The sequence below is a fragment of the Pipistrellus kuhlii genome, unplaced genomic scaffold (genome assembly GCF_014108245.1).
Source record: "Pipistrellus kuhlii isolate mPipKuh1 unplaced genomic scaffold, mPipKuh1.p scaffold_m20_p_3, whole genome shotgun sequence".
In the NCBI taxonomy this organism is placed as follows: Eukaryota; Metazoa; Chordata; class Mammalia; order Chiroptera; family Vespertilionidae; genus Pipistrellus; species Pipistrellus kuhlii.
The window spans coordinates 97,167,490-97,194,704 of NW_023425529.1; the positions used below are offsets into that span (position 1 = coordinate 97,167,490).

General features: G+C 38.8%; 1 protein-coding gene across 27 annotated transcripts in view; it reads right to left on the bottom strand.

Moving 5' to 3' along the window:
• The window catches only part of SUPT20H (SPT20 homolog, SAGA complex component), a 55,716-nt gene that overhangs the window by 18,050 nt on the left and 10,451 nt on the right, over window positions 1-27,215 (bottom strand). For 20 of the 27 annotated variants that reach the window (XR_004990897.2, XR_004990896.2, XR_004990900.2 and 17 more), the window contains exons 6-13: window positions 25,798-25,927; window positions 22,650-22,753; window positions 18,951-19,067; window positions 18,781-18,834; window positions 15,313-15,452; window positions 13,388-13,544; window positions 13,236-13,292; window positions 2,433-2,504 (exon numbers count right to left, since the gene is read on the bottom strand). Coding sequence is in view for 22 of the 27 variants with exons in the window: in XM_036454965.2 (XP_036310858.1) it covers window positions 2,433-2,504; window positions 13,236-13,292; window positions 13,388-13,544; window positions 15,313-15,452; window positions 18,781-18,834; window positions 18,951-19,067; window positions 22,650-22,753; window positions 25,798-25,927 (831 nt within the window). In the remaining 5 variants the exon portion in view is untranslated. The remainder of the gene's footprint in view (window positions 1-2,432; window positions 2,505-13,235; window positions 13,293-13,387; window positions 13,545-15,312; window positions 15,453-18,780; window positions 18,835-18,950; window positions 19,068-22,649; window positions 22,754-25,797; window positions 25,928-27,215) is intronic. The other 7 variants (XM_045588581.1, XM_045588580.1, XM_036454961.2 and 4 more) reach the window with 2 other exon arrangements.

The window sequence follows — 27,215 nt, forward strand, 5'->3', positions numbered from 1 at the left end:
ACATCAAGGCACATCACAGTTAAAATGCAAAAGTTGAAAGACAAAGAGAGAATCTTAAAAGCAGCAAGAGAAAAGCAGTTAGTTACCTACAAGGGAGCACCCGTAAAACTGTCAACTGGTTTTTCAACAGAAATTTTGCAGGCCAGAAGGGTGTGGCAAAAAAATATTCAAAGTGATGAATAGCAAAAAACAAAAACAAAAACAAAACCAAAGTGATGAAAAGCAAGGACCAAGATTACTCCACTCAGCAAAACTATCATTTAGAATTGAAAGTCAGATAAAGAACTTCTCAGATAAGGAAAAGCTAAAGGAGTTCATCATCATTAAATCAGTATTATATGAAATATTAAAGGGGGGAGAATAAGGGAGTGAAGGGAGAAGGAGAAGAAGGAAGAAGAGGAGAAGGAGAGATAAAAATATGATTAGTGAAATAACAATAAATGCATATCTATCAACAATTGAATCTAAAAATCAAAATAAATGAACAAAATAAACTATGAATAAAATAGAACCAGATGAATGGAAACAGAACAGATTGATGAATCTCAGAGGGAAGTGGGTAGTAGAACCAGGAAGAGACTGACTAAAGAATTTATATGCATATATGCTTCACCTATGGACACACAATAAGGTGATGAAGGCTTGGGGTTGGATGGAAACTGGGTGGAGGTGGGCAATGGGGAGAAAAAAAGAAGACATTTATAATACTCTCAAAAATAAAGAATTTTGGTGTTTTTTCAAAGAAAAGTCTCAAGATATCAGAGGATAATTAGGAAAAGCACACAATGAAATTCAACATATGTTCATGATTTCTAAAAACCACTAAAAAATAGAAATAAAGGGAAACTTTCTCATTGATATTCCTCTCTCCCTACCCCTTCCTCTCTCACTAACAATAAATCAATCAATAAATTTTTTTTAAAAAGGGGGGACTACCTGGCAGGACTGGCAAATTCAATAAGTGAAGGTAACCACATGGGATGTTCTGATCATAAAAACTTCTGGTTACCGTATTTTTCGGACCATAAGACGCACTTTTTCCCCCCCAGAAGTGGGGGGGGAAAGTCCCTGCGTCTTATGGTCCAAATATAGCCTACACATATACTTTAAAAAAAAAAGTTTTTTTACTTGCCCGGCTCTGTGTGGTCTGTGTGTGCTTGCCCGGCTCTAAAATGGTTCTAAATGCTGCTGTTTACTTTACAGGGTTGATTACATGTGTTTATGACTGTGATGTTGGGTTTTAATGCACATAAAATATTTTAGGACACTTTGTTTCAGAATCTTTTTTTCTTCATTTCCCTTGTCTAAAAACTGGTGCGTCTTATGGTCCGGTGCGTCTTATGGTCCGAAAAATATGGTACATTATAATGAAAGTCAGGTCCTAGTACCTATTTATGATAGATTAATCTTTACCTTAAGTCAGTGGCTGGCAAACTCATTAGTCAACAGAGCCAAATATCAACAGTACAATGATTAAAATTTCTTTTGAGAGCCAACTTTTTTAAACTTAAACTTCTTTTAATGCCACTTCTTCAAAACAGACTCTTGCCCAGGCCGTGGTATTTTGTGGAAGAGCCACACTCAAGGGCCAAAAAGCCTCAGTTTGCCAATCACGGCCTTAAGCAAATATTATCCATTGTTTTTGCGCATCCAGGATAACATGTCAGAATGATCTCTTCCTCAAATTTCCAGAGATAAACACCCGATGCCCGGGGTAAGACAACCACATCATTCCTATTTTTGACCTGCATAACTCTGTAAACCATGTTATGTTCAATGTTAACTATCCTGCAGCCACCAATGAAAAAAAAATTTTACCAATAGTTTACTTTTTATCAAATTCAAGAGATTTCCCTGCTTTACTTTCTCCAGCCTCCATAATTTACCACCAATGCCTTTTATGTAACCTTCCTTCTTGTCTTCCCCTTTAATTAAAATATATAAAGTAAGCTATAAAACTTATTCCTTAGGGTATTTTCTCAACCTTTTGAGATTTTACATCTAGATCTGGCCTTCAGCTTTGGCTCAGATAAACTCTTTAAACCTTCTTTCCTAGACTCCAAACACCTTCTCTAGTGGACACAATGATAATTAACAAAAATCAGACATAAATGACTTACTAACAGATCTGGGAATAGAAAGACATTTCACTTCCAGATTCACTTTATTTAATAAATTATGCCCATTTCTCCTGATATTATTACAAATAGCAAAATGTACATAGAATAGTTCCTTAAGAAAAATACTTAAAATAATTTACTATTTACTAATTTGAAGCAAAACAAATCAGAACTATCAATATGCAACCACAGCAAAAGGAAACATGCAGTTATGCATTAAAATTAAATTTTAAACTGGAAGCCACATTTTGTTTAAAAAATTCAGATCCCAGATTAGGAACATTAGAAATGAAGACTATAATGGTTACTTACATGGGCTGGCCAGACTGTTGGTTGTGAGTCATCAGATTTGATAGACTTTTCGACTTTAGCATATTTCTCCACCTAAGAAATCAAATCAAGAAACACGAGATATAATGGAATCAGTATTAAGACCAAAGAGAAGAATCTAGTAACTTGACAATCCTATATAATAAAAAGCTAACATGCAAATCAACCAAATGGTTGAACAACCGGTAGCTATGACACACAGTGACCATCAGAAAGCAGATGCTCAATGCAGGAGGAGCGCCACTCAGCCAGAAGCCACACTCACAGCAGTGGAGACAGTGCTAAGGATGTCGCGGGGAGTGGGACTGAATTGCCAATTGGACAACCAGGATTATGAGAGGGTACAAGCTGGGCTTAGGGAACACCCTTCCCCCTCTTGAGTGCATGAATTTCGTGCACTGGATCTCTAATACAATAACCTTTTAGCACAAGAATTCTTGAGTCATGCAACTGATTTCTTAACAGAAACTCATCAGGCCAGAAGGGAATGGGATGAAATATGAAAAGTCATGCAAAGGAAGGGTCTGAATCCAAGAATACTGTACCCAGCAAGGTTATCAATCAAAATTGAAGGTGAAATCAGGAGCTTCACAAATAAAAAAAGACTAAGAGAATTTAACACCACCAAACCAGCAATGAAAGAAATGCTAAAGGGTCTACTGTAAAAGTAAAAAAGAAATAGAAAGCGAAGAAGGAACATGGGGGTATAGAATAAAAATGGCGACAAATAAGTACCTATGAATAATAACTTTAAATATAAATGGATTAAATGCCCCAATCAAAAGACATAGGGTAATGGATTGGATAAGAAAACAAGACCCATATATCTGCTGTCTACAAGAAACCCATTTCATAAAAAAAGATGCACACAGACTGATGGTGAAAGGATAGAAAACGGTTTTCCAGGCAAATGGAAATGAAAAAAAAGCTGGGGTAGCAATACCTATATCTGACAAATTAGATCTCAAAGTGAAGGACATAACAAGAAATAATGAAGGCCACTTCTTAGTAGTAAAGGGAGCAATCCAACAAGAAGAAATAACCCTGGTAAACATATATACAGCCAATACAAGAGGACCCAAATACATTAAAAAAACAAAACAAAACAAAACTGGAGGACATTAAGGGACAGATTAATAGCAATACAATTATAGCAGGAGATTTTAATACCCCACTGTCACCTTTGGACAAATGATCTAAACAAAAAATCAGCAAAGAAACATTAATCCTAAATGATTCACTAGACCAGATGGAATTAATCGACACCATCAGAACATTTCACCCCAAAGCCACATAACATACATTCTTCTCAAGTGCACATGGGTCATTTTCAAAGATAGACTACATGGCACATAGGAAAAGTCTCTTCAAATTCCAAAAGATACAAATCACATCAAGCATCTTCTCAGATCATAGTGGCATAAAACTGGAAATCAACTACAATAAAAATAATGCAAAGAAATCAAGCACATGGAGACTAAACAGCATGCTACAATATTAAACAAGGACTGGGTTACCAGAGAAATCAAGGAAGAAATTAAAAACATCCTGGCCCAGGCTCGGAGTAGCAGCTGCCAGGCTGGGAGTGGCCAGGCCTGGAGCGGCCAGGACCAGAGCAGCCGGGCCCAGAGTAGCTGGGTCGGGAGCAGCCAGGCCCGGAGCAGCAGCAGCCAGGCCGGGAGCGGCCAGGCCCAGGGCGGCCGGGCCAGGAGCATCCGGGTTGGGAGCAGCCAGGCTGAGAGCAGCAGCAACCAAGCCCTGAGCAGCCAGGTCCGGAGCAGCCAAGTCGAGAGTGGCCAGGCCCGGAGCAGCCGCAGCCAGGCCAGGAGCGGCAGTGGCCAGACCCGGAGCAGCTGGTTGTGGAACGGACCAGAGCAACAGAGGCCAGGCCCGGAGCAGCCAGGCCCGGAACAGCTCACTCCTTGCCTGCCCATGCCCCAGGGCTGCCTCTCAGACATGGCTGGAACTTTTGGGGTAACTTGAGGATCTGCTGAATCAAGTGATGAAGGCTTAGATCTGGATGTGTTGAGTTAGTATAGCGCTGGGGTGTTGATCTGTGAGTGCCTTGTGTGGGGTCTGGATGAGGTTGGTTGATCTATTTGGAAATGTCTTTTGTGTGAAGCGTATCCTTGGGCATGTGGAGGTATTACTGATTTGAGAAAATGCTAAGTAACTGATTTACTATCTGAAAAATTTAAAGTTCTGAAAGTTTAAGGTCTCTTGCCAAAAAGAGGTTTTAAAGCTAACACCTTAATTTTAATGGAGAAAGGGAATGACAAGCCCTTCCCACCCAGAACAGGTAATCCAATTCCAACCAGCAGCTATCTTTTAAAAATGTGTTCAGCTTAACAATAACCCACAACCTGGGGACCAACTATAAAAATGTGTTCATTTACATTTAAATGGCTACACCTTTCGATAGCCTAAGGCAAAGTTTACATGTAAACAAGTATGCTCCTCAATTCCCAGGGCAGAAAAAAACAAAGTTTAAATTATTAGATTCTAAAATTTATTCTTAGAAGTGTAAAAGTTTATTAATTAAAAACAACAACAACAACAAAAGGAGATTGAAAAAACCTGACAACAACAACAACAACAAAAAGGAGATTGAAAAACCTGATGAACAATATTAGCTGTTGATTGTAGTAGAGCTGGTGATACCGGAGGGGAGTGAACTGACAGTTCTTGGGGAAAGGGGAGTGGTGGATTTGGGAAGACAATGAACATAAACTGTGCACCTATGGATGAGGACAATGGGGGCTGGAGAGGGGGCGGAGGGTGGGGTGGGAACCTGGTGGAGGGGGGAAGAAATGAGGAACTTTTGTAATAATATGAACAATAAAGATTGATTTAAAAAAAAAACCACAAAAACATCCTGGCAACAAATGACAATGAAAACACGACAATCCAAAATCTATGGGACACAGCAAAAGCAGTTTTCTGAAGGAGGTTCATATCTCTACAAGCCTATTGCAAAAAAACAAAAAAGAAATGGTAACAAATTATCTAACTCTACAACTAAAAGAGTTAGAAAAATAACAAGAAAAGCCAGTGTAAGCAGAAGGAAGGAAATAACAAAAATCAAAGCGAAGATAAATGACATAGAAACCAAAGAAACAATACAAAAGATCAACAAAACCAAGAGCTGGTTCTTTGAAAGGATAAACAAGATTGATGAACCTCTAGTCAGGCTAACCAAGAAACAAAGAGAGAGGATCCAAATAAACAAAATCAGAAACGAAAGAGGTGAAATAACAACAGACCCTGCCGAAATACAAAATATTTTTACAAAATACTACTAACAGCTCCATTCCAACAAACTGAACAACCTGGAGGAAATGTACATATTCCTAGAAAAATACAACCTTCCAAAACTCAATCAGTAAGAATCTAAAACCTCAATAGACCAGTGACTTGGGAAGAAATTGAAACGGTCATCAAAAAGCTTCCAGCAAGCAAAAGCCCAGGGCCCGATGGCTTCACAGGAGAGTTTTACCAAACAGGTCATCAAAAAGCTTCCAGCAAGCAAAAGCCCAGGGCCCGATGGCTTCACAGGAGAGTTTTACCAAACATTCAAGGAAGAACTAAAACCTATCCTCCTCACACTATTCCAAAAAATTCAAGAGGAAGGAATACTTCCAAACTTTGTCTTTGAAGCCAGCATCACCCTAATACCAAAACCAGATAAAGACAACTCAATGAAAGAGAATTACAGGCCAATATCCCTCATTAACACAGATGCCAAAATCCTCAACAAAATTCTAGCAAATCGGCTACAGCAGCACATCAGAAAGATCATACACCATGACCAAGTAGGTTTATTCCAGGAATGCAAGGATGGTACAATATCCTCAAATCAGTAAACGTGATAAATCACATAAACAAATTGAGAGATAAAAATCATATAGTAGTATCAATTGACGCAGAAAAAGCATTTGATAAAATCCAGTAACCTTTCCTGATAAAAACTCTCAACTAGGTGGGAATAGAAGGATCATACCTCAACATAATAAAAGCCATGTCTGAGAGGCAGCCGTGGGGCAGTGGCAGGCAAGGAGCGAGCTGTTCCGGGCCTAGCTGCTCCGGGCCTGGCCTCTGTTGCTCTGGTTCATTCCACAACCAGCTGCTCCGGGTCTGGTCACTGCCGCTCCTGGCCTGGCTGCTGCTGCTCCGGGCCTGGCTGCACCCGACCCGGCTGCTCTGGGCCCGGCCGCTCTGGGCCCGGCCACTCCAGGCCTGACCGCTCCCAGCCTGGCAGCTGCTGCTCCGGGCCTGGCCGCTCCCAGCCTGGCAACCGCTGCTTCGGGCCTGGCCGCTCCCAGCCTGGCAGCCGCTGCTCCGGGCCTGGCCGCACCAGACCCCGCTGCTCTGGGCCTGGCCGCTCCCAGCCTGGCATCTGCTCAAGAGCTGGTTCTTTGAAAGGATAAACAAGATTGATGAACCTCTAGCCAGGCTGACCAAAAAGTAAAGAGAGAGGACCCACCTAAACAAAATCAGAAATGAAAGAAAAGAAAAAACAACAGACTCCATAGAAAATACAAAGAGTTGTTAAAAAATACTCTGTTCCAACAAATTGGACAACCTGGAGGAAATGGACATATTCCTAGAAAAATACAACCTTTCAAAACTCAACTAGAAAGACACTAAACATCTCAATAGGCCAATAACTATGGAAGAAATTTAAGCCATCATCAAAAAGTTTCCAGCAAACAAAAGCCTGGGGCCAGACTGCTTCACAGGGAAGTTTTACCAAACATAAAACCTATCCTCCTCAGTCTATTTCAAAAAATTCAACAGGATGGGACACTTCCAAACTTCTTCTATGAAGCCAGCATCACCCTAATATCAAAACCAGATAAAGACAACACAATGGAAGAGAATTCCAGGCCAAAATCCCCCATGAACATAGATGCCAAAATCCTCAATAAAATTCTAGCAAATTGGCTCCAGCAGTACATCAGAAAGATCATACACCATGATTGGGTAGGATTTATCCCAGGGATGCAAGAATGTACAATATTCGCAAATCAGTAAATGTGACATATCACATAAATAAATTGAGATAAAAATCACATAGTCATATCAATTGATGCAGAAAAGCATTTTATAAAATCCAACACCCTTTCTTGATAAAAAACAAAACAAAACAACTCAGCAAAATGGAAATAGAAGGATATCTCAACATAATGAAAGCCATATCTGATAAACCACAGCTAACATCATACTCAATGGGCAAAAAGTAAAACCATTTCCCCTAAGAACAGGAACAAGACAGGGATGCCCACTCTCACCACTCCTGTTTGACATAGTACTGTAAGAATTAGCCATTACAATTAGACAAGAAGAAGAAATAAAAAAGCATCCAAACTGGAAAAGAGGAAGTAAAGCTGTCCTTATTTGCAGATGACATCATCTTATCTAATAAAAGGGTAATATGCAAATTGACCACACATCTGCTACACCTACAATCCACACCCACCAGCCAATCAGAGCAAGTATGCACATTAACTCCAACCAAGATGGCTACAGCCACAGAGAGCAAGAGGGAGGCTTGGGTTTCCCAGGTAATTAAAGAAGCCAAGCTTTCCACCTATCCTTGCTGGCCTAAGCCTCCACTCAACAATATAAAGTTTCAATTATAGAAGGTAAACAAATTCTAACAAAAATGGCGGCAGTCACAGAGCAAGCAGAAAGCTTGGCTTCACTCCAGACTACAAAGTTTTAATTATAGAAAGTAAATAAATTCCAGATACCAGGGCCTCCCCTTGGGTCACTGGAGGGCGTGGCTGGCATGAAAACTACCACAGGCCCCTCGCTCAGACCGCCCCACACCCCAAGGGAACCCCCACCCTGATCTGGGACACCCTTCAGGGCAAGACAGGCCTCTATCCTAGCTAATAAAAGAGTAATATGTAGATTGACCATCATTCCAACACACAAGATCAAGACAGCTGCCCCCATGTGGTCAAAGATCCTGCCCCTATGTGGACACAAGATGACAACTACAAGATGGCCAGCAGGGGAGGTCAGTTATAAGGGACCAGGCCTGCAAGGGAGGGCAGTTGCGGGTGATCAGGCCTGCAGGGGAGGGCAGTTAAGGGGTGACCAGGCCGGCAAAGGAGGGAAGTTGGGGCAAACAGGCTGGCAGGGGAGCAGTTAGAAATCAATCAGGCTGGCATGGGAGTGGTTACGGGGTGATCAGGCTGGCAGGCAGAACCAGTTAGGGGCAATCTAGAATGCAGGCAGGCAAGCAATTGGGAGCCAGCAGTCCTCGATTGTGAAAGGGCAGTTGGACATTCCTCGAGGGGTCCTAGATTGGAGAGGGTGTAGGCTGGGCTGAGGGACACCACCACACCCCCGCCCTGTGCACAAATTTCATGCTCTGGGCCTCTAGTACTATACATAAAAATCCCTAAAAACTCCATAAAAAAACTAATAGACTTTATGAATGCGGTAATGTAGCAGGTTACAAAATTAACGCCAAGAAATCTATGGCATTTCTATACACGAATAATGAACTTTCAGAAAGAGAGACTAAAAAAGCAATTTCATTTACCATCACACCAAAATACAATATTAAGATGCCTAGGAATAAACGTTAACTAAGGAGTTAAAAGACATATACGTGGAAAACTACAGGACCCTAAAAAAAAAAAAAAAAAAAAAAAAAAAAGATATACCGTATTTTCCGGCGTATAAGACAACTTTTGAAACAAAAAAAAGTCAGCCGAAAATCGGGGGTCGTCTTATAAGCCAAGTATATCCCAAAAAACGTCTCGATATGCCGCTAAACGAATTTTCCAACTTGATCCTGAAAATCATCTGGATATGCTGCTAAACGAATTTTCCAACTCAATCCCGCACCAATCACTGCAAGGCTGCTCGGACTGCCTCTCTAACTCAGCCAATCCAAGCAGGCTTTTTATGCATGCAAATTATACATGTTCTGTACCCGAAGCTACACTGTGTTCTAGTAAAAAGCCTGCTCAGATTGGCCAGAGTCAGAGAGGCGGTCCATTATAACCTTTGAACCTTTGCTTGTTGTGATTGGCTCACCGTGGTACATACAGTTGCAGCACAGGAACGTTCTGTGTAGCCAAAGCTGCTGTATCAGGACACATACAGTGAGTTAAAAGGTACCGTAATAGAACATTCTGTGTGTAGCTGAAGCTACAGTACTGTATAACCCCGGCCTAAAAGATTAGTGGGTGTACAGCAAATGGCTGGTAGAAAAGAACCCATCATGGCTCCAGCAAGAAGAAGGAAATTTGAAGCCAGTTTCAAACTGAAAGTTGTAAACTTTGCCAAGGAACACAATAACTGTGCTGCGGCAAGACAATATGGAGTAATAGAAAAGATGGTTCGAGACTGGAAAACAAATGAAGATGCATTAAAGAGTATGCCAAGGAGTAAGTGTGCATTAAGAAGAGGCATCCCTTATTGGCCAGAACTCGAAAAGCATGTAGCAGACATGGTTCTTGAGCATCATCAAAATGGTTATGTAGTGACACGAAACAAAATACATATGTTTGCACTTCAGTGGGCCAAATCTAACCCAATAATAGCAAAGGATTTAAGGCCACTGTATCCTGGAGTACTAGGTTCTTGGAAAGACACAATCTGGTACTGAGGCAAAAGACCAAAATTGCACAAAAATTACCTGCAGATCTTGATGGCAAAGTAAATCTCTTCCATCAATATGAATACAACAGCGCAAGAAACATGGCTATGCATTAAGTCAGATCAGAAATATGGATGAAACTCCTATGAATTTCGATATGGTTGGAAATAAAACTGTTAATCCAAAAGGTGCAAAAACAGTGTTAATTAAAACAACAGGACATGAGAAGTCCAGTTTTACAGTGGTACTAGCATGTACAGCTGATGGTGCCAAACTAAGACCAATGATTATTTTTAAAAGAAAAACAGTGTCGAAAATCAAGTTCCCTGATGGAGTTTTTGTACATGTGAATGAAAAAGGATGGATGGATGAAGAAGGGGTAAAGCTATGGCTTGATAATGTATGGAGTAGGCGACCACGTGGACTTCGTCAAGAACATAGCCTACTGGTGTGGGATATGTTCAGAACTCATTTAACTACCAGCACAAAGAACAGGCTGGCAAGAATAAACACAGATGCGGCAGTTATTCCTGGAGGATTGACATCATTGGTACAGCCACTGGATGTGTGCCTAAACAAGCCATTTAAAGATCGCATTAGAGAACAGTGGAATGAGTGGATGGTTAGCAGCGAAAAGTTATTCACAAAAGGAGGAAACATGCGTGCGCCACAATTGGATGTTTTGTGTAACTTTGTCATAAAAGCCTGGAATGATATTACTGAAGAAACAATAATCAGGTCTTTCAAGAAGTGTGGCATATCAAATTTTTTGGACGGTATGGAGGATGACTTCTTGTGGCAAGATGAAGGGGAAGCCGAAGCTGAAGACACACCATCTGATTTGGAATTTGATCCATATGATGACTGTCTTACAAATGTACCTCAAGAGGTCATTGATGAACTTATGATGTCAGAAGAAGAACATGATGAGGATTTTGAAGGATTTTAAGCTCACAATGCTCCTCTGCCTAGAAAAACCTCTTATCATCCCAGTCACAAACAAGCGATTTCTGCAAGTTTTTCATGTAATTTTCTTTCCAGATGATGCCATCATTGTTAATGTTCTCTTTTGGATTTCTTGTTTCTCGGTCAAGTTCATGGCATTGCCATTTGTGAAGAGACCTTCCATTTATCATATCAATGTACGGTATATTACGGTATGTTCGAAAAATGTCATTCATTAAAAATTTAATTAAAAAAAGAACTGGTGTTTCCTCGGAAGTGGGGGGTAGTCTTATACAGCGAATATAGGCCTAAACCTATGTTTTAACTGTAAAATTAGGGTGTCATCTTATACGCCGGAAAATACGGTAAGAAGATGTAAACAGATGGAAGAATATACCATGTACATGGATTGGTAGAATCAACATCATTAAAATGTCCATACTACCCAAAGCAATCCATAGATTCAGTGCACTCCCCATTAAAATACCAATGACATATTTCACAGACCCAGGATGAACAGTCCAAAAATTCATCTGAAATAAAACAAAAGACCCCAAATAGCCAAAGAAATCCTGAGATGAAAAACAAAGTATGTGGGATCTCAATACCAGGTTTCAAGCTATATTACAAGACTACTGTTCTCAAAACAGCCTTGTACTGGCACAAGAACAGACAGACCAATGGAATAGAATAGAGAACCCAGATATTGATCTAAACCACTATGGTCAATTAATATTTGACAAAGGAGGTATGAACATACAATGGAGTCAAGACAGTTTCTTCAATAAATGGTGTTGGAAAAATTGGACAGATACATGCAAAAAAATGAAACTAGATCACCAACTTACACCATACACAAAAATAAACTCAAAATGGATAAAGAACTCTAACATGACGGGAAATCATAAAAATACTTGTGGATTCCTCTATAAAAATACTAGAGGAATTCACAAGCAGAGAAATCTCAGACATATGCCAAAGCAATTTCTTCACCGATACCACTTCTAGAACAATGGAAGCCAAAGAGAAAATAAGCAAATGGGACTACATCAAAATAAAAAGCTTTTTCACAGCAAAAGACACCATCAACAAAATAAGAAAGTCCACTTTATGGGATAACATATTTGCAAATGTTATCACTGATAAAGGTTTAATGTCTAACCTCTACAATTTATACAACTTAATAAAAGAAAGATAAATGATCCAATAAAAAAATGGGCAACGGACCTAAATAGGATCTTTTCAAAAGAAGACAGAAGGAAGACCAAGGGACATATAAAAACATGCTCAAAGTCACTAATTATTGGAGATATGCAAATCAAAACGACAATGTGGTACCATCTCACACCTGTCAGAACGGCAATCAACAACACATCAACTAACAAGTGCTGGCAAGGATGCGGAGAAAAAGGAACCCTTGTGCACAGCTGGTGGGATATGCAGACTGGTGCAGCAACTGTGGAGAACAGTATGGAGTTTCCCCAAAAAACTAAAAATGGAACTCCCATTTGACCTAGTAATCCCACTTCTAGGAATATATTCCAAGAAACTAGAAATATCAATCAAAAAGGATATATGCACTCCTATGTTTATAGCAGCACACTTCACCATAGCTAAGATTTGGAATCAGCCTAGGTGCTCATCAGCAGATGACTGAATCAGAAAACTATGGTACATCTACACAATGGAGTACTACACTGTGGTAAAAAAGGAATTCTTACCATTTGCAGCAGCATGGATGGACCTGGAGAGCATTATGTTAAGTGAAATAAGCCAAGCAATGAAAGAAAAACACCACATGATCACACTCATTTATGGATAATAAGGAACATTATAAACTGATGAACAAAAAGATAGATACCGAGGAAGTAAAGCATTGAACAACCTGTCAAATTACAGTGGGAAGGCTGGGGAGTACTGGGGAAGAGAGGATAGAGATCAACCAGAGGACATGTATGTATGCATATAAGCAGAACCAATTGACACAAGACACTGGGGGGATGGGATCAGGGCATGCGATAGGGGTGAGAGGAAGATAGTAGAAGGTCAATGGGTGAAAAAAAGGAGATATATGTACTGCTATATGTAATACTTTAAACAAACAAAAAAAAATTTGAAAGAAAAAAAAAAAGTAAGATTCTTTGTTTGCCCAAAGTATAAGCTACTCTTAGTTAAACTTAGGAACCTTATATGAATATAAGTGAAATTCACGAACTTACATCCACTTCAGAAGGTACAGTCAAATTACAGGGACTCCGTTTCCACATATCCACACACTGAAAAGTTAAGAACAGTATAAATATTCTGAAAATTCAAAATAAGGCAAGACATTTGGCATAACAATAAGCTTCATTTTAAAAGTATAACTTACATTTCCTGCTTTAGAAATTTTGAGGTCATAATGCTGACCTACTTTTCTTTCCTTTCTTTTTTGTAAGAAATCAAGTAATTTTAGCTGAGGTGGAGGTAGACAATGTGACAGATCCTGTTGTCGATTCAGAGAGGACCTGGAATACCGCTTGAAACACCTGAAGTATTAAGATATTTGAAATAAAGTAAGCTAATAAAAGAAATTCGGAATAAATATGGGCATTAAATAAGCAATTAAATCACAAGTATCTGTAGAATACCACCACTTGTCAAGCATGGTCCCTAGGCACAAGTGAAATAAAAATGAACAAGACATAATTTCTGCAACAAGGGAGCTGATAGTCCAGGGTGGAAGATAGACATTCAGGTATAAACAGGTAAAATCATTTCAGACAGAAATAAATAGTAGCAGAAAACCAGTGGATACTCCATAAATTGACAGGAAAGGCAATATTAGAGAAGGAAAAAAACCCTGAAGAAATGAAATGTGACAGGAGACATGAATGACAAGAAGGAACCAGCTATACAAAATTGGGAAATTAGTATTTGAAGAAGAAAGAAAAATTTTAAAAGGTGCTGGATAGAAACAAACTTATTTTGTTTTAAAAACAGAAAAGATAGGTGCATCAGGGTCCACAGAGGAGTGAGATCAAAGAAGAAAGCCTTACAGGTCAATGATAAGGTTTAGATTTAGTATGAGTGATGGAATGGTTTTAGGAAAATTTAGGCAAGAGGTGGTATGATCTGACTTAATGTTTTAAGATTACTCTGGCTTGCTTACATACGAATAGATCAGAAGGGATCAGAGGTGAAAGCAGGAATATCAATCAGGAAGAAATTTATTACAGAAGCTATGATGATTATGGTGGCCTGAACTAAGGTAATGGCATTAGGCATGACGAGATGTGGGCAAGAATATGAGACTCTTTAGGACTTCTGTAAGATCCAATATAGCTTTATTTCATTGTTTCCAACGATATACCATTTCCTCAGCATCTTATTTTAATATTAAGCCAAATATTTAGAAAATACATAGGTGTTTTAAGCTCCTTCAAACTTGGTGAAGATCCAAAATGGGCAACTCAAACAATTATGTAAACATATGAGCCTAACCAGTGGTCAAGGACAATAGGGTGGTGGGGGCAAGAGGGGGGGGGAGTGGAATGGGGAGTTGAGGACAAATATGTGAAACCTTAATCAATAAAGAAATTAATTTAAAAAAAACAATTATGTAAACTTAATGAGACAACTGTAACTGCAGTCCAAATTAACATTTAAAGATAAATTGTGTTATAAAAAGGCATTTAGTTATAAACTGACTTCTAAAACTGTGATATTTTTCTATATCTCAAAATAAATGTTTTACTGTTTCTTTAAAAGTAATATTAACAAAATTAATCTGGTTACTAGATATTACAAAGTAATAAAAAAGTATTCTTTTTGCTCATAAATGTCCTTATCTTTTTTGTGAATAGACTCTAAACTTACAGCCTCACCAGCATGGTTCAGTGACTGAATGTCAATATATCAACCATGAGGTTGTGGTTTTTTTCCCAGTCAGGGCACATTGCCTGGGTTGCAGGCTCAATCCCCAGTGGGAGGAGTGCAGGAAGCAGCAGATCAATAATTCTCTCTCGTCATTGATGTTTCTATCTTTCTCCCCCTCTCCCTTCCTCTCTGAAATAAATATAATCAATAAAAGTATATTTGAAAAAAATACAAAGAATGCATAAGTTCAATACAAAAACAAAAGTATGAAAAAACCTATAATACACAAAGTAATACAAAGCAATTAAAAATCCTACTTAAAAAAACAAATATACAACATTTCCGTACTTTGAGAGGGAAAAGGTACCAGAAATAGCGAAATTTAGAGCTACTTGTTTAGGAGCATCTTTTGGTTTACCTTTCCACATAGGTAATTACCGTTTCATTGGGTGTGTGTTCATCTTTTGCTTGTTATAGAGCAATCTATTTGCAGTACATGTTACAGCTATAGAAGGATCTAGACACAGTGGTTCAGTTGTAGCTAGGATCAGTTGGCTCTCAAGCAAAAGTTTGTCTTCCTGAAATGAGTAAGAGCACATGTCAGTACGACACAGTAAGATTTTCAAATCAAATATATCACTTAACCTAGAAATATTCCTCTGAACTCTGCTAAGGATTACAGAAAATATATTATTTCAAGTTCTAATTCAGCGGATAAACTTCAGAAGCTTGTCAGCATAATGAAACTATTAATGGAAATTCAGTAATCAGTATAGTGTACAAAGTGGTCAAATTGTAAGGATTCTTTTCCTTAATCTAGCAAATATTTACTTAACACCTACTATGTGTTAGGCATTCTTCTAGGAGTGGAGGGATAAAGTAGTGAACAAAACAGTTAAAATCCTCTTCTAAGGAGCATATAGGATGATCAAGATGGACCAGAGCATTTTTAATAACTAGGAAATAATAGTCCCAATTATATACTCAACTTCCATTTCATTATAATAAAAACTAGAGGCCTTGTGCACAAATTCATGGGTGCGATCTGGCCAGTTCGCCCCAATGGGGGCAGATTGAGGCTGGGCTGGCCAGGGTGAGGGGCCATGGGTGGTTGGCCAGCCAGCTCTGCCACCAATTGGGGTGGGGGCAGCCGACCAGGGGCGGGGCTGGCTGGGAGAAGGGGCCAAGATAGGTTGGGGGGGGCCGATTGGCTGCCACAGTATATGTCATAGTGACTGGTTGTTCTGGTCATTCCACCAGTCCAGTCACTTGGCTTTCCTATGTATAGATGACTACACTAATACTATGTAGACCCTAAGTACTTAATTCCAAAGAATATACAGGATGTATCAACACCCAATTTCACTTAACTACTTGCCCCTCTAAATTTTGTTGTTTTTGTTTGTTTTGCTGGAATAACTTAAAATACATCTCTGACACTATTATTTCACCTGATAACACTTCAGCATGCACTGTAATTGATAAGGATTTCTAATATCCAGTCTACAAATTTCCCATTATCTTAAAAATGTATTTTCATTTGGTTTGTTTGAATTTGAACTCAAATAAGAACTACATTATATTTTAGTTTTTCTCTCTTAAAAACCTTTCTTTTATTCTGTAATAATAACATTTTTTTCTTTTCTAACACAGCTGATTTGTTGGATTTGACCACTTCCTTCCAAATGATATCATTTTTAACTGAATCTGGCTGGTTGCTTCATCTTGCCATTTGTTTCTTTTATTTCCTGAATTCTCTATAACAGTTAGATGTAGAGGAGAGACTTAATTCAGGTTCTATATTTTTAGACAAGAGTTCATTGGTATTATTGTGTACCTTTCAGACATCATACCAGGACGTACACAATGATATTCCACTTTTAGACCAGTGAGTTTAGTCAGATCTCTCCATTAGAAAAATTCCTATGAACCTATAATTTAATGATTTTTCAAATCTGAAAATTTCAGCTGTCTAAATTCCTTACTTCATTAAGATAGCCAAGTGATATTTTCAAGTCTATCATTTCTTTTGTAGATATTAGCTGAAATGGTCCTAAAGAAGAATTACCTTTAGTTATTATTGGGCTATCTAATGTAAAATTCATACAGAAAAGCAGAATACATACTATAGTATTTATTTATAAATTTATTTATCAATTTTCAGAGTAAGAAACTAATGCCCTTACAACCTCCAATGGTGACCAATGAGTTTGTTTTTGAATATTCTTTTAATAGTTGTTAAGGTTTTGTTTTAAACAAAAAGATTATAGCCCCAAAGTAAAACATAACGCTTGATAGTTATTGATACATTGAATCTTACTTTATAATACTAGAGGCCCAGTGCACAAAATTCATGCATGGGGGGGGGGGGGAGGGTGTCCCTCAGTCCAGCCTGCACCCTTCTCCAATCTGGAATCCCTCTCACAGTCTGGAACTGCTGGCTTCTAATCACTTGCCTGCCTGCCTGCCTACCTGAATTCCCCTAACCACTTCTGCTTGCCAGCCTGACCACCCTCTAACCGTTCCTCTACCAGCCTGATTAACACCTAACTGCTCCCTTGCTAGTCCGATCGGGCCCAACTGCCCTCCCCAGCCAGCCTAATCTCACCCCCACTGCTCCCCTGCTGACTGATCTTGCCCCCAAATGCCCTCCCCTGCCAGCCTGATCTTGCCCCCAACGACCCTCCACTGGCCTGATCTCACCCGCAATTGTACTCCACTACTGGCCTGATCTCGCCCCCAAATGCCCTCCTTTGCCAGTCAATTTGGTTCTGATTGGTCGGTTTCTATGCCAGTCAGCGTCTCTGGACCTATCAACGGGACCCAATCAGAAACGTGGGGCTGATCAGCAGCCCCAGTGGAGGCCTGGAAAGAAATGGAGGCGCGGCTTCTGACCAGGCCCGGAGAGAGTCAAGTGCTGATCAACAGCTGCCAAAGAGGCTACAGATCAGACCCTGCTTCTCGCTGTGCCTGATTCGCAGCCTCCTCAGTTGGGTCACCATGCCTGGAGCCATAGCAGTCAGTGCTGGGTCGCTACAGCAGCCCAGCTGACTGAAGGACTGACTTCCAATTGGTCAAGCCTCCCAGTTGTTGTAGATGTGCTGGGCTCAGGGTTATTATATATTAGGATTAGGATTTTCATAGATTAAATAATTCTAATTATTGATATTTTCTTTGGTTTAGTAACTATTTCTCTCTATAGTAGCAGAGAAATAAGTGAACATTCCTGGGAGTGGGCCTTTCAGATATATTGAGCCAGTACTGGAAGGGTACTGGCTATTCTCAGGAGCAAGAGTATCCCATATGAATAGTAAAGACAGACTAAGCCTGTTTTAGAATCCTAGATGATAGAAAATCAGTATCTATTTGTAACCATTGTACAAACAAAACATCCTTCTTTTCTTTTTTTTTCCTTTTTAAATATATTTTATTGATTTTTTACAGAGAGGAAGGGAGAGGGATAGAGAGTGAGAAACATCAATCAGCTGCCTCCTGCACAACCCACACTGGGGATGTGCCCACAACCTAGGAACATGCCCTTGACCAGAATCGAACCTGGGAATCTTCAGTCCACAGGTCGACACTCTATCCACTGAGCCAAAACCGTTTTGCCAAAACATCTTTCTTTTCTTTGAGACGGATTTAAAAAACTAAGTTTTACATTAGGCAGATGAAGTCAACCTGACCTTATTTCACCATGTCCTAAAGCAAATGGGATTAAATTGTTTTAGTTCCTTGAGGAATTACTACACATACAAAGACCCTTAACTTCTAAAGCTTATAAACAAATCCCAAATTTAACACATGAATAAAATTATGAGCAGAAAGTATTCTTCGCTCAACATAATGATAACTGCTGTTTTATCCTCTATTTTGCCTGTATGGGATTAAATAGAGGCAACTAACCTGGGTCCATTTATGGTTATCACTTGTTATTGAATGTACATCACAGATTAAAGTCTAGAACAAACCAAAAATTTAAAGTCACATTAATGTATAGGCATACAAACATATGAAGACATTTAATAAATAAATTTCAAATAAATTCTAAATAGTACTTCTTAAACATGCCTTACCTGCATTGTTGGACGTAAGAGAATGTGCTTACTCTGGTAACCTGGAGATTTCATATTACTGGATTGCCTATAGTCACGTATTTCTGCTATGACACATCCACAATGAAAAATATTAACCTGTTTTAAGTGAAAATACTTGAGTAAATGTCCTTTTTCAAAGCTTAAATAAGTGAGTTTATACTGAATGTTTTGGATTCTTTACATTCTCATGCAATATATTTGGTCCTTCACATACCCATAACCAGCTTTTCTTAGAGGATTTACCACTATATATATAAACCCTTTAAAGGGAACTAATTCCTGTTCATTACTTTGACCCAAGAAACAATTTAAATCATTTCTAGCTATAGACTAACTTTGGTATTTATATTTTATACTAGAAGCCTAGCGTGCGATTCGAAATCCCAAGCGCCACCCACCCTCAAGTTGCAGGTCCAGCCCTGCCTCCCTCCAGTCCTTGAAACAGCCGTGGCCGCTGCTGATTAGGCCCTCCCCAAGTACAGGTGCAGAGAGGCCTTGCCACCCCGGCCCCAATGCTGCAACCTCCTCCTTCCAGTTGCCCCGTTACAGCTTCCTGGTTAATTAGCATATTTCTATTTTATATAGAGAGAGATTACAGTTCATGGAAATTGCTGTTAATTGGCTCAGTTATACTTTGCTAATTTGGTCAGTTATTAATTGTCCATCAGCCCTGTTATGAGTTTCAGCTTATAGATAAAATGGCTATTATTTGCTAAAATTTCCAGCAGACAGTCTTTATTAATAAAAGGAAGACAGCTAACTATAAGTTAAAATAATCTTCTGTTAAAAATAGTTTCCTAGTCCTTTTTTCTAAATCCAAAGATCCTTTATGGCTTAAATCTTCATAATTATCACTTGTCAATTACTCACAGTATTTTTTTTTCTCCCATTCAAAATTTTAAGTGTGTAATGTGACCTCCATGCTATCTGTCGTCATGCTTTTTAACAAGTATTTGAGATACTACAATGTGAACTATGTGTCGGGCACTACCCTCAAGACTTCACAGATACAGTTGTGAGACAACACTTGTTTCTCAGTGTGGGAAGACAGGTAATAAACATGTAAAAAATTTAAAAAGTTATTTTACACAGTGATGAATGCTACAAAGGAAATAAAATAGGAAGGGGCTAATTTAGATTGTTTACTGAGATAAACACCTCTCTGAAGAAGTGATGTTTCAGTTGAGATCTAAATCGCAACAATGCCAATATGTGGAATAGATCACTCCAAACATAAAGAATAGCAAATCAATAAGCTTAAGTGTTTTAGTTTGGAAAGAAGGCATACATGGCTGGAGTGTACTGAGTAGAAATGAGATCAGAGGTTTTGTGCACTGAGAGGACACTACAGAACTTCAAGCAGGGACCTCTTTTTATTTTTGTTTTATAAGCTTAATCTCTGGAAAATTTATTTCTCAGGTTCTAAAATGAAAGCAGGAAGATTAGCAAAGTGAATATAACAGGTCATGACCATATACTTTCAAGATACAGTTGACATTTGCACATGAACTGGGTGTAAAAGTGAATAGGGTAACTCTTTAAAGATTCAAAATACTTGCAATAGAACTGGTTTGGGAGGTAAAATAAAAAGTTATGTTTTTTCATGTTAAGTTAAAGAGTTATTACATATGCTAGCAAATATGTGTTTGGAATGGTAACTGTGAGAGATATAAGCAAGAAATTAAATGTCATTTTAAAACTCATAAAGCTGGTTGAGATCAACTAGGGAGAAAGTGTTACTAAACACAGTGCCTAGGACTGAACCCAAAATCAAACATATTTATGTGTGGAAGAGTTAACAGCAAAGACGACTGAAGCATTGCAGAGAAAAGAGGAAAACCACAAATGTGATGTCTCAGAAGCCAAAAGAAAGCTATCTCAAGAAGGAAGTAGTCATCTGCACTGTTTTGCAAAGAAACCAATTCAGACGCAAATAGAAAAGGATTTTTTAAGTTAAGAGATAGCACTAATATGCCTGTAATTTTTAACTAAAAGAGAGAGGGAAATAGATGATAGAAGAGGAGAAAGATCATAGTAGCAAGTCACTGAAAAGGAGGTGTATCCAGGGGGGAAAAAAAAATGGAGAAGATGCCTTAGGAACAGTTTACTTCATCCATTTTAACAGGAAGGCAGACAGAAAGTGTGGACAGAGATGAGGGGATACTGGTAAACTAGTGCTAGGAAGAAAACATCGCCTAGCACTCATCTTAAGGCTTCCTTTTCCTCAGTACAGAACAGAGTATGGCTGGGGTGAAACCAAGGGAATAGTGGTTTCTTCCATAATTTATTGATTGAAGTAAAAGGGAGATTTCCCATGGAAGAGCTAATTTTCATAGCAATTATAAAAGAATCAACTAAATGTACATATTTCAGTTAGCCTAAAGGATATATATATCCCACAATAAATCAATTTTCATATTGTTTCCAATAATGTTTCATTTCATGTTCTAACTACTGTTGAGAATATAGATAAATATCCTTTATCATAAAACAATACTAGAGGCCTGGTGCACAAAATTCGTGCGGGGGGGTGAGGGTAGGGGAGGTGGGGTGTCCCTTAGCCCAGCCTGCACCCTCTCAAATCTGGGACCCCTCAAGGGATGTCCAAATTCCCGTTTAGGCCACATCCCATGGGCAGTCAGGCATCCTTCTCACAATCCAGGACTGCTGGCTCCCAACTGCTCACCTGCCTGCCTTCCTGATTGCCCCTAACCACTCCCCTGCCAGCCTGATTGATGCCTAACTTCTCCCCTGCCAGCCTGTTTGCCCCCAACTGCCGTGCCCTGCAGGCTTGGTCACCCTAATTGCCCTCCACTGCTGGCCAGATCACCCACAACTGCCCTCCCTTGCAGGCCTATTCCCTCACAACTGCCCTCCCCTGTTGGCCATCTTGTGGTAGCCAGCTTTGTCCACATGGGAGCAGGATCCTTGGCCACATGGGGGCAGCCATCTTGTGCGTTGGAGTGATGGTCAATCTGCATATTACTTTTATTAGCTAGGATAGAGGCCTGCTGCATGGGTTGGGGCAGGCTGGTTTGCCCTGAAGGGTGTCCCGGGATTCCCTTGAGGCATGAGGTGCCCTGGGCGAGGGGCCTGTGGTCATTTGCAGGCTGGTCAGGGCCCTTGGCAACCCAAGTGGAGGCCCTAGTATCTGGGGCTTATTTATCTTCTACAATTGAAACTTTGTAGCATGGAGGGGAGCCAAGCCTTCAGCTTGCTCAGTGGTGGCAGCCATTTCTATTGGGACTTATGTATCTTCTATAATTGAAACTTTGTAGCCTTATACAGAGGCCTTGGCCGGCCAGGGTGGGCAGAAAGCTTGGCTTTCTCTATCACCAGGGGCAACTCTAGCCTTCTGCTCTTTCCAGTTCTATGGCTGTCGCCATTTCTGTTTAGGTTTATGTATCTTCTATCATTGAAACTTTGTATCCTTGAGTGGAGGCCTATGCCAGCAAGGACAGGAGGAAAGCCTGGCTTCCTCCATTGTCAGGGAAACTCAAGCCTCCCTCCTGCTCTCTGTAGCCATAGCCATCTTGATTGGGTTAATCTGCATACTCGTTCCTGATTGGATGATGGGCATGGTGTAGTGGAGTGGTGGTGGTTAATTTGCATATTACTTTTTTGTTAGATAGGATAGTTGACAAATCTAAGGACATGTTTAAAAGAAGAAAATTGCACCTGAGATTTTTCTAGGAGATCAACCAAGATAGGAGGCAATTCTTCTGCATCCAAGTATTCAAGCAATTCCCCTTCTTCATAAGGCAGTCGAATGGTCTCAGAATCTTAATTAAAAAAAAAAAAAAAAAGTTTCTGAAAAGATTGAGGCTGGGTGCATAATTTAAATGAGTTTCTTCCCCTCCCCCCCAAAAAAAACCCAAGGAGAATAAAGCAAAAAGGCTCTCCTTAAGGCCTTCTTTTTGATATCTTATAAAAAAAATCACTTTATATACTGCTAAAAGACTTGGGTGAGTTTTATTGGGTCTAGTAATAATTAATGTCGTTTTTCAACATTCGTTTAAAATCTTGCTTGGCGTTGACTTGTATTGACATAATCTTCAAACACGTGGTATCTACAGAACATGTGAAGTGCAATTAACAAGTTTTGCTTGAAAAAGTTTGTGTTTGGTTTGGTTTTTGTTGCAAAACTAGGGCTAAGAAGATGGCGGATGAAGAGCATATTCGGCACTGCATGCTTTACGAGTTCCAGTTAGGAAGAAAAGCAAGTGAGGCTGCAAAAAACATCTGTAGTGCTCTTGGTCAAGATGCAGTTAGTGCCAGAAAATGCCAGCGTTGGTTTGAGAAATTTCGCGAGGGAAATTTTTCGTTAGATGACAAGAGTGGTCGAGGCCGTGTGTCCAATTTTGATCAAGAAGCTCTTCAAGCTCTTTTGGTGCAAAATCCTCAAATTACCCAACAAGAGCTTGCGACAACTTTAAATTGTTCACAAAAAACAATTTCCAATCAATTGCGTGCACTTGGCAAAGTCCAAAAGTTTGGAAAATGGGTTCCTCATGAGTTGACCGACAACAACCGTAATCAAAGAGTCACAATTTGCAGTTCGCTCCTCTCTCGTCAAAACCGTTTGCCGTTTTTAGAGCAAATTGTTACCGGAGATGAAGAATGGCTGCTGTATGTTAATTTGAAAAGGCGGCCTCAATGGTTGGACAAAAATGAGGCTCCGCAGCCCAAGCCAAAACCTGACTTGCATGCGAAAAAAGTGATATTGTGTGTTTGGTGGAATTTTAAAGGAATTCTTCATTATGAACTTTTACCATCTACCCAAACCATTACAAGTGCAGTGTATAGTGCCCAATTGGAAAGGTTAGCCCAAGCTTTAAGAGAAAAAGAACCCGCGCTGATTAATCGGAAGGGCGTAATTCTTCACCACGATAACGCACGACCGCATACTGCAAGAATCACTGCTGAAAAACTGCGCCAGTTGGAATGGGAAGTTCTCCCTCAACCTGCATATTCTCCTGATATTGCCCCTTCCGATTACCATTTGTTTCGTTCTTTGCAAAACTTTCTTCTTGGAAAAAAATTTAATAATGAAGAATGCCTCAAAAATGCATTGACTGAATTTTTTGCATCAAAATCACAAGAATTTTACAACAGAGAGATTAAAATGCTTCCTGAGCATTGGGCACAAGTAGTAGAAAACAACGGCAACTATATTGTTGATTAAATTTTGTTGTATTGTTTAAATAAATTAGATTTTAAAAAAAAATATTAGAAAACGACATTAATTATTACTAGACCTAATAGATCAGGGTGCTTGGCCAGTTTGGTTCAGAGGTTAAGCATTAAAACAAAACTAAGAGGTCACTAGTTGGATTCCCCATTAGGTTGCTGGCTTCGTCCCCAGTGGGGGTGAGCATGAAGCAACTGATTGATGTTTCTATCTCTCTTTCTCCCTTCGTCTCTCTCTAAAATCAGTAAAAACATATTTTAAAAGAAAAAATAATTTTAAATGATAAAGGAAAAAAACACCTAACATCTTATGGGAAAACATCTAGCATAATAATCAAAATACAAATATGACCAGCAGTACAATAATTAGAATATGACAAAATTCCAATGTCTAATAACTGATAAGTCATTGAAGATTGCTTAATCAAATCTGGAAATCAATAATTTGGTATCTAATCTGAAAAATGGTCATTACAGAACAAAATTCTCTTGGTATAACATTTTACAATTATCAACACTTAACCAGGTGAGTTCCTTGTAGAACTCATACTATCACCTTATCAAAATTTGTGATGACTCTTTAATGAAATCTAAGATTATATATATTTTAAAACTATTTTCATATTCACATGAAAATAAAAACAAAATGTTAACATATGTAAATTACTCAAAAGGCAGTCAGTCTGCTTAATTTTTAAAGTTTCAGACTCAGTATATTCAAAATATAGAAGAAAAACACCTCATACTACCTTAAAATATTAATGGCAATTGAATGAAAGAATTTTGATATTTTTAAATTACATCTTTTACAATTTAACTACAATGACCTGTCTCAATCAAAACAATCCTCAAACAAAGAACAAGACCTTCCAACCTCAGAGGGAAGGCAGGGGGAGGGAAAGAGTAAGAGATCAACTAAAGAAGTTGCATGCATGCATATTAGCATAACATATGGACAAGGACACTGGGGTAGTGGGGGTTTGCCCTGGTGGGTGGGAGTGGTCGAGGAGGGGTGGAACAGGGGAAAAAGGGGACATATGTAATACTTTAAAAAATTAAATTAAAAAATAGGAAAAAAAACAACAAAAACTTTCCAGTGGCTTCCACTGAACCAAGAATAAAGTCTGAAGTTCTAACACCCCCCCCCCCCCCCCCCCCCCGCCATCCCACAAAAAAAATCACTTCTCAAATGCGTATTTCAGGAAGATTAATCACATTAGAGATAAATTCTAATATTCTAATGAAATACAGAGGAAAAGTTGGGATCAAAGTCTTCTTTTATGTCCTCACTATCTGAAGGACAGACCATTTACCAGGTTAAGAAAATCCTTCTAAATGACAGCACATTTGCCCAGCTGGCATGGCTAAGGGGTAGAGCACTGGGCTATGAACCAGGTCACAGTTCAATTCCAGGTCAGGGTACATGCCTGGGTTGTGGGACCAAACCCCAGTAAGGACATGCAGGAAGCAACCCATCGAAGATTCTCTCTCACTGATGTTTCTATCTTTCTCTCTCTCTCTCTCCCTCTCCCTTCTTCTCTGAAATAAAAATATATTAAAAAAAAAAAAAAAAAAAGACAGCCCATCCTGCCAGGCAGAGAGACTTTTGTGGCTGCTGCCCTCTCGAGGTTCTTACCTGATCCATTTTTCCCCCTGAGCATCAAAGAATATCCCTCATTTCCTGGATATAGGTTGACCACTAAGCACGACAATGTCTCTTGCATGACAAGCTTCTCTAACAAGTTCACATTTCTTCTTAACTTCTGCTTTAAAGAGGCAAAGATCATGAAAATAATCCAGCATAATCTTAACAAAAAAATACTATGATTTAACAAAAGAAAACTTGAATTAATCTTTTAGAGCTCATTCCACATTATGATGCTGAGTATATAGGGAAGATACACAAACATTATAGTTGCCAATTACATAACATCAATGTAAACTTAATTATCTATTGCTGTTTTATATAAATTAATTTGTATCTCAAAGAAAAAAACAGTGATCTATAAAATGAAAAAAAGTGAAATAATTCTACATAAACAAATAAAGAATTTGGGGCATTCTCCTTGGTTGTACTGTTATAGAAGCACATTTCTTAAATATTTTATGGCCTAAATTAAATTTATACAAGTTCAAGAGCTCAAATACAATGTTAAACTCAAAAATATCTAATTGTTAAGAGGAAGTGGGCAATTAAAGCAATTTTCTGTAAATTGAATTTGACTACTCCTTAGAAACCATTTTGTTACAGAGAAATTCATCAGAGTCCTGGCCAGATAGCTCAGTTGGTTAGAAAATTGTCCCAATACACTAAGGTTGCAAGTTTGATCCTGGTTAAAACACATACAATAATCAACGGATGAATGCATAAATAAGTGGAACAACAAATCAATGTTTCTCTCCCCCCCTTTCTCTCTCTCTAAAAAAAAATTAAAATTAAAAAATTTTAAAAGGAAAAATCCATTAGAAAATATAATATGCACATTTCAAAATCCATTTCAGAAATGTACATGACTTAAAATAAAGCCCAATTATAGATAAATAATTCCTGTCATGAAATTATATTTGTGAAATCAGTCAACAGAATATTCATTTTAACATGATCTCAAAAAACATGTTTTGAGTATCACATATTAAAAATGTATAGTCAAATGCAGAAAGTAATTATAATTCTTGATCTGTGTTACCATAGACTCAAAACACTGCATTTTCAAATTTGAAAAAGTGGCAAAATAACTTTTACCCACTTTGATATAAAATAAAAAACTACTGAAGATACTAAAATTTTAAACTCTTTTCAAATGATGAAAAAAAAAACCCTTACAATCTAACATTAGACAGAATAGTTAGATACATTTTGACAATATGTATACTCTTCAAGATAACAAGTTGGGTCCTGAATGATGTAGCTAAGTTGGTTGAAGCAGCATCCCATGCTGGGTTTAATTCCCAGGCAGGGCACATTGCAGATTCAATCACCAGTCAGGACGCCTATGGAAGGCAATTATCCTTCTCTTTTTTTAGTCAAGAAAACCCCAAATTAAGTGTTTGGTT